This window comes from Oncorhynchus tshawytscha, linkage group LG13 (genome assembly GCF_018296145.1).
Source record: "Oncorhynchus tshawytscha isolate Ot180627B linkage group LG13, Otsh_v2.0, whole genome shotgun sequence".
Lineage (NCBI taxonomy): Eukaryota > Metazoa > Chordata > Actinopteri > Salmoniformes > Salmonidae > Oncorhynchus > Oncorhynchus tshawytscha.
In genome coordinates, this window is record NC_056441.1 from 62,102,346 (window position 1) to 62,109,798 (window position 7,453).

Consider the following 7,453-nt stretch of genomic DNA (forward strand, 5'->3'; position numbering starts at 1 on the left):
GATAATTGTTCTCTCAATAGTCTCAAAATCATGGTTGTAATAACTTTCTATGGGGCCATCCCAAATGGCATCCTATTCCCTATTTAGTGCACTACTTTTGTTCAGTGTCCATAAGGAATTAGGGTGCCATATAGGGAATACAGTGCCATTTTGGACACAAACTATATCAGTGTGGTCCTGTATTTGAATACATACAGTACAGCACTGAATTTAATGATCTAATGAGAAAAGGTACTGTATACCCTGTAGGGAAGAGTGGGGTAAGCTGACCCATTTTTTTACATTCAGCATCACCCGTCAAGGGAAATATAGTATTCTTTCTAACAAAAATATCTATACTGAACAAAAATATAAACACAACATGCAACAATTTCAACGATTTTAACGAGTTACAGTTCATATAAGGACATCAATCAATTGAAATGAATTCATTAGGCCCTAATCTATGGATTTTCAACACTGGGCAGGGCAGCGCAGCCATGGGTGGGCCTGGGAGGGCATAATTCCACCAATTTGGGGTCCAGGCCCACCCACTGGGGAGCCAAGCTCAGCCAATCAGAATGAGTTTTTCCCCACAAAAGGGCTTTATTACAGACAAAAATACTCCTCATTTTCATTACCTGTCCGGGTGGCTGGTCTCAGACAATCCCGCAGGTGAAGAAGCCAGATGTGGAGGTCCTAGGCTGGCGTGGTAACACATGGTCTGCTGTTGTGAGGTTGGTTCGACATCCTGCCAAATTCTCTAAAACAACATTGGAAGTGGCTTATGGTAGAGAAATTAATCTAACAACAGCTCTGGTGGACATTCCTGCAGTCAGCATGCCAATTGCACGCTCCATCAAAACTGCCACAGAGACATCTGTGGCATTGTGTTGTGTGAAAAAACTGCACATTTTAGAGTGGCCTTTTATTGTCCCCAGCACAAGGTGTACCTGTGTAATAATCATGCTGTTTAATCAGCTTCTTGATATGCCACACCTGTCAGGTGGATGGATTATCTTGGCAAAGGAGAAATGCTCACAAACAGAGATGTAAACAAATTTGTGTACAAAATCTGAGAGAAATAAGCTTTTTGTGCGTATGGAACATTTCTATGATCTTTTATTTCAGCTCACGGGACCAACAATTTACATGTTGCGTTTATATTTTTGTTCAGTATACATATATTTCAGGATGTTGTGTATCCCTGGAAATAATCAGAATTCATGTCAACATTACAGTTTTGAAAAACATAGCTTGTCCACAAAACGTGGCACAACTTACCCCTACAAATTTCTGCACTGAAAGAAATATTACCACTACCTTTTTATTTCCCAAATCGCAGAGATAATTGCCTTGCATTAGGCCTGGGAAGAAAACATTTCAATTTGCTCAACTTGCCATTGGCTCAACCATTTGCTCAACTTACCCCATGGAAAACATTTAGACTTTATTAGCCCACACAGCTACGTACAAGGATGCACTTTCACGCTAGGTTTAGGACCTCATATTGAAGCTTATAGACACTCCAACTGATGTATAGACAAATCTTTAAAATGATCGACTTTGGTTTAGTTACAACTATCATGAAACCTCTTAACTCTTAAAACACAATAAATTAATATGACTTGGTGAAAATCTGTTTTTTTGTATCTAACTTGCTTGCCACTTTTTCCATGTGGTTTCTTCCTTCACAGACTTCATGAAATGATGATCTCTTCCCAAATATTTGGTCAAATGATTAATTTTGTGTGTGGTTTCCTAGAGACAAGGGTGGCTCAACTTACCACACTCTCCCCTAGTGAGTTGATTTTAAAGACAGCTGGTCTGCAATGTACAGTTTATAGCAGCTCTGGATGGATCCACTAGGCACAAACAGCATAGATAGTCTGTTCTATGTACTGTACTTCTATGTTCTGTGTCTGTATCTGTTCAGCATGGTCAGGGATTTCTTTGGTCAGTGATTCTTAGTGGTAAAAACTCATAGCTATGTCTATGTCTGCGTCCCAAAAGGCACCATGCCATTCTGGGCACACTCTATTTCTCTACAGGGCTACAAGGTGACTGATCTGTACTAAATGTCCTCCAAAGGTTTTACATCATATTTTGTATCGTATGATAAAAACATTCTTAATGATCCATGAAGATGAGTGTGTCCCAATTCCCTTTATTGTTCACTACTTTTATAGTGCACTACTCTTGACCAGCGGAGCCCTCGTCAAATGTATTGTGCGATATTGAGAATTGGGCACAATTTGGGACTGCAGAATATGTTTTATCACAATGCAGTTAAAGGGAAACCAACTATGAGCTACTACGATCTAAGTCACGGATTTTAGAGATATTATCGTTACAACATTACAGAAATATGTATTTATTTGATCACATATTCCATAGGGATTGCCAATAATGAAGATCTAATATTTGTTTCCCCTCTACAGATAATGTTCTATTTAGCCACAAACCCCATAAAATATGTTAGACATGGTTGCCACGTTTACACTGAAATGATGCATAAAGGGAAGGTATAGACCATGCCCTTGTCAATGGAAGCCCCAGTCATAATACAAAGATAACATACAATGACCTCCATACTGTATCGATAGATGCTGAATACATATACCCACTGCTTTATAAACTTCAGATGTATATATTGTTTGCTGTTTTATTTTTTAAAAACATAAACGCTATGCAACTTACAATATCATACTGCTAAAGTAGTATTGAATACCAATATTTCTTTATATTTTAATATGCTTATGTTTTGCTGATTTTATATCTTGATTTTAAATCATGTTACTACCATCACCATTATGATTTCAGGATTTTGTTGAATGCATTTAATGCCTGTGTGAGTGTATACACACACACACACACACACACACACACACACACACACACACACACACACACACACATCTATATACACAGAAACATGTACTGTACCAGTAAAAAGTTTGGAGACAACTACTCATTCCTGGGTTTTTCTTTATTTTTACTATTTTCTACTTTGTAGAATAATAGTGAAGACATCAGGACTATGAAATAACACATATGGAATAATGTAGTAACCAAAAAAGTGTTAAACAAATCTGGAAAATTTCAACAACTTTGAAAGTTTCTCCAAGTTCAGTCGCAAAAACCATCAAGCGCTATGATGAAACTGGCTCTCATGAGGGCCGCCACGGGAATGGAAGACCCAGAGTTACCTCTGCTGCAGAGGATAAGTTCATTAGAGTTACCCCTCAGAGATTGCAGCCCAAATAAATGCCTCACAGAGTTCAAGTAACAGACACATCTCAACATCAACTGTTCAGGGGAGACTGCATAAATCAGGCTTAGTGGGACTATCATTTGTTTTTCAACAGGACAATGACCCAACACACCTACAGGCTATGTAAGGTCTATTTGACCAAGAAGGAGAGTGATGGAGTGCTGCATCAGAGCACCTGGCCTCCACAATCACCCGACCTCAACCCATTTGAGATGGTTTGGGATGAGTCGGACTGCAAAGTGAAGGAAAAGCAGTGCTCAGAATATGTGGGAACTCCTTCAAAACTGTTGGAAAAGCATTCCAGGTGAAGCTGGTTGAGAGAATGCCAAGAGTGTGCAAAGCTGTCATCGAGGCAAAGGGTGGCTACTTTGAAGAATCTCAAATATAAAATATATTTTGATTTGTTTAACACTTTTTTGGTTACTACATGATTCCATATGTGTTATTTCATAGTGTTGATGTCTTCACTATTATTCTACAATGTAGAAAATAGTCCAAATAAAGAAAAACTCTTGAATTAGTTGGTTTGTCCAAACTTTTGACTGGTACTGTATATATACACACATATGTATTGCAAATAAATATACCGTTTGGATGTTTTGGGAATTGTCAATGTTAAAGGCATATGTGCTGTAAGTATTTGTAACATAGACCTAAAGCACAAAGTGGTCTGCAAATAAAGTGTTTTGAAGAAAATCAGACTGCTGTCTTGTTTGAAAAACAGATGTTGTGTATGTATTTGGGCTTTTTGGGAAAGGCTACTTCCCAAATGGAACCTTATTCCCTACATAGTGCACTACTTTTGACCAGAGCCCCTGTATATCACACTACTTCAGACCAGGGCCCATAGGGCTCTGATCAAACATAGTAAACTATGTAGGGAATAGGAATCCATTTGGGACACAAGCAAAATCTTGTTTCTGGGAAAACACGTGATTTATTTCATAACTTTCCTTCTCCAATGCCAAGACTAGAGTCAGAGAAGCTGAGAGGAGGAGAGTTAGGTGGGCTAGAGGAGGTGTTGATGCTGAGTGCATCCCAAATGGCACCCTATTCCCTATGGGCCCTGGTTAAAAGTAGTGCACTATGTAAGGAATAGGGTGCAATTTGAGATCCTGCCGCCTGTTCTCTGTGAGCTGCAGCTGCACTCACAAACTGGAACATTACAGACATAGCTGCTTTACAGATAACTTCTACAGAATTTTGTTAAATATTTTGGGGTTGAGACAAGAAAAGAAGACTTTTGTTCCAGTGGCATGATACAGATCAGACAGTAAAGCAGAAAGATGAGGAACACACTGCTTCTGATCATGGCTGCACTGACTGCAGTTAGTGGGCAGAACCCAATGTGAGTTATGCTCTATCCATGATAATTCTTTGTAGATATATTTTACTTGCATCATTGGTAATTTTCTGTCATGTTCTCAAATATTACTACAGCGTGTGTGTGTGTGTATATTTATTTTGGGGGATGAGCATGGCCTTATTTCTATTACAGCATATTGGATGACTGTCATTCACATTCCATTCCCCCAAATCAATGTAACATCGATAGATTTAGGTTACTGCATGATACTCAAATGTTCCCTATACCCAGCATGAGGTTTCTGTAACCTAGTCTATGAATGTAATTTTACAACGTAGTTGCACAGGTCGAGAGAAATTTGAGCAATCAAGGTGACAGACACGGATACATTCAATATCGCCTTGCACAATTTTGCCTGCATCTAGCTGATCTAGGGTGTAATCATTAGTCTAACAGTTGCAAACAGTTTCTATTTGACAAATACAGGTATGTTTATCCCTGTTTCGTTATGTTTGCTTTCGTTGAAGAAATTTTTTTTCAACAAAATCGGCGGAAGGAATACACCCCTGATCAAACACAAACACAGTTCACTTTCATAGCAGCCACATAAATCCGCATGATCCCTTTGATCGTGGGATAATTCCTTCTTGCATCTACACGCTCTCCTCCTCTCACCATTTCCATTCGCTTGTGGACAACACAACACGTCAGCTGTCTATGACCAGGCGATAAAACCTTTCCAAGCCAGACCTTCATATCATAGCCGCTAACCGCTATGCACAGTCTACATCAGTGTCACCATTTTAGCTAACGTCAAGTCAACATAGCTACTAGAACATTAGTAAACCCGCTACAATCATGCAGTACAGTGTAGTGTAAACCAAAAGCTTAACTTGACTTAACAAAACGGTTCAACTATTGTCTTTCTCTCTCTTTAAGTCAACTAGTCACCATATTGTTTTCTCTGCAGTGCTAGCTAGCTGTAGATTATGTTTTCAGTGCTAGATTAATTCTCTGATCCTTTGATTGGGTGGACAACATGTCAGTTCATGCTGTAAGAGCTCAGATAGGTTCCGGAGGACGTCCTCCAGAAGTGTTCATAATTACTGTGTAAGTATATGGAAAGGGGTGAGAACCAAGAGCCTCCTAGGTTTTGTATTGAAGTCTGTTTCACCTGTCTTTGTGATTGTCTCCACCCGCCTCCAGGTGTCGCCCATTTTCCTCATTATCCCCTGTGTATTTATACCTGTGTTCTCGGTTTGTCTGTTGCCAGTTTGTTTTGTTCATAAAACCTGCCAGCGTTTGTTTCTCTGCTCCTGCCATTTTCCCTGCTCCTGCTAGTTTCCCTGCTCCTTCCTGCCTGTTTCCCTGCTCCTTCCTGCCTGTTTCCCTGCTCCTGTTTTCTAGTCCTTCCTGGTTTTGACCGTTCTGTCTGCCCTGACCCTGAGACAGCCTGCCGTTTTGTAGTTTACCCCACGTTCCGGATTACTGACCCCTACCTGCCCTGACCTGTCGTTTGCCTGCCCCCGTGGTTGTAATAAACTCCTGTTATTTCTACACTGTCTGCATCTGGGTCTTACCTAAATGTGATACAGTGTATCCAGAGGAGGACAGAAGCTAGTTGCAGTGGTGTCTGCTTTGCTTAATACAAAAGAATTTGAATGGATTTATACTTTTACTTTTACTTTTGATACTTAAGTATATTTTAGCAATTACATTTAGTTTTGATACATAACTATATTTAGAACCAAATACTTTTAGACTTTTACTCAAGTAGTTTTTTGCTGGGTGACTTTCACCTGAGTAACTTTCTATTAAGGTATCTATACTTTTACTCAAGTATGACAATTGGGTTATTTTTCCACCTCTGGCTAGCTGTCCTCTGGCTACACCATGGTGCTACCCTACAGAGTGCTGTTGAGGCTACTGCTGACCTTCATTGCAAACAGTGTATTTTAAACAATTATTTGGTGACGTGAATATATAAAAATGATTTTTTTGTTGTTGAATGTTTCACTATTTTTATGAAATTCAGTTTTCGTGTGTGTTCGTGTGTGTGTGTGTGTGTGTGTTTGTGTTCGTGTGTGTGTGTGTGTGTTTGTGTTGTGTGTGTGTTTGTGTTCGTGTGTGTGTGTGTTTGTGTTCGTGTGTGTTCATGTGTGTGTGTGTGTGTGTTTGTTTGTGTGTGTGTGTTTGTTTGTGTTCGTGTGTGTGTTTGTGTTCGTGTGTGTGTTTGTGTTCGTGTGTGTGTGTGTTTGTGTGTGTGTGTGTTTGTGTGTGTGTGTGTTTGTGTGTGTGTGTGTTTGTGTGTGTGTGTGTTTGTGTTGTGTGTGTTTGTTTGTGTGTGTGTGTGTTTGTGTGTGTGTGTGTTTGTTTGTGTTTGTGTGTGTTTGTGTTTGTGTGTTTGTGTGTGTGTGTGTTTGTTTGTGTTCGTGTGTGTTTGTGTTTGTGTGTTTGTGTGTGTGTGTGGTTGTGTGTGTGTTTGTGTGTGTTTGTGTGTGTTGTTTGTGTTCGTGTGTGTTCGTGTGTGTGTTTGTGTTCGTGTGTGTGTTTGTTTTCGTGTGTGTGTGTGTTTGTTTTCGTGTGTGTGTGTGTTTGTTTTCGTGTGTGTGTGTGTTTGTTTTCGTGTGTGTGTGTGTTTGTTTTCGTGTGTGTGTGTGTGTGTTTTCGTGTGTGTGTGTGTGTGTTTGTGTTCGTGTGTGTGTGTGTGTTCGTGTGTGTGTTTGTGTTCGTGTGTGTGTGTGTTTGTGTTCGTGTGTGTGTTTGTGTTCATGTGTGTTTGTTTGTGTTCGTGTGTTTGTGTTCGTGTGTTTGTTTGTGTTCGTGTGTGTGTTTGTGTTGTTGTGTGTGTTTGTGTTGTGTGTGTGTGTTTGTTTGTGTTCGTGTGTGTGTTT

General features: G+C 39.7%; 1 protein-coding gene across 1 annotated transcript in view; it reads left to right on the forward strand.

Moving 5' to 3' along the window:
* The first annotated feature begins 4,352 nt into the window (after positions 1–4,352).
* Positions 4,353–7,453, forward strand: part of LOC112234724 (complement C4-B-like) — a 43,094-nt gene continuing 39,993 nt past the window's right edge. Inside the window, exon 1 of the mRNA XM_024402991.2 lies at positions 4,353–4,601. Within this exon, the coding sequence (XP_024258759.2) occupies positions 4,540–4,601 (62 nt within the window). The 5' untranslated portion in view covers positions 4,353–4,539. The remainder of the gene's footprint in view (positions 4,602–7,453) is intronic.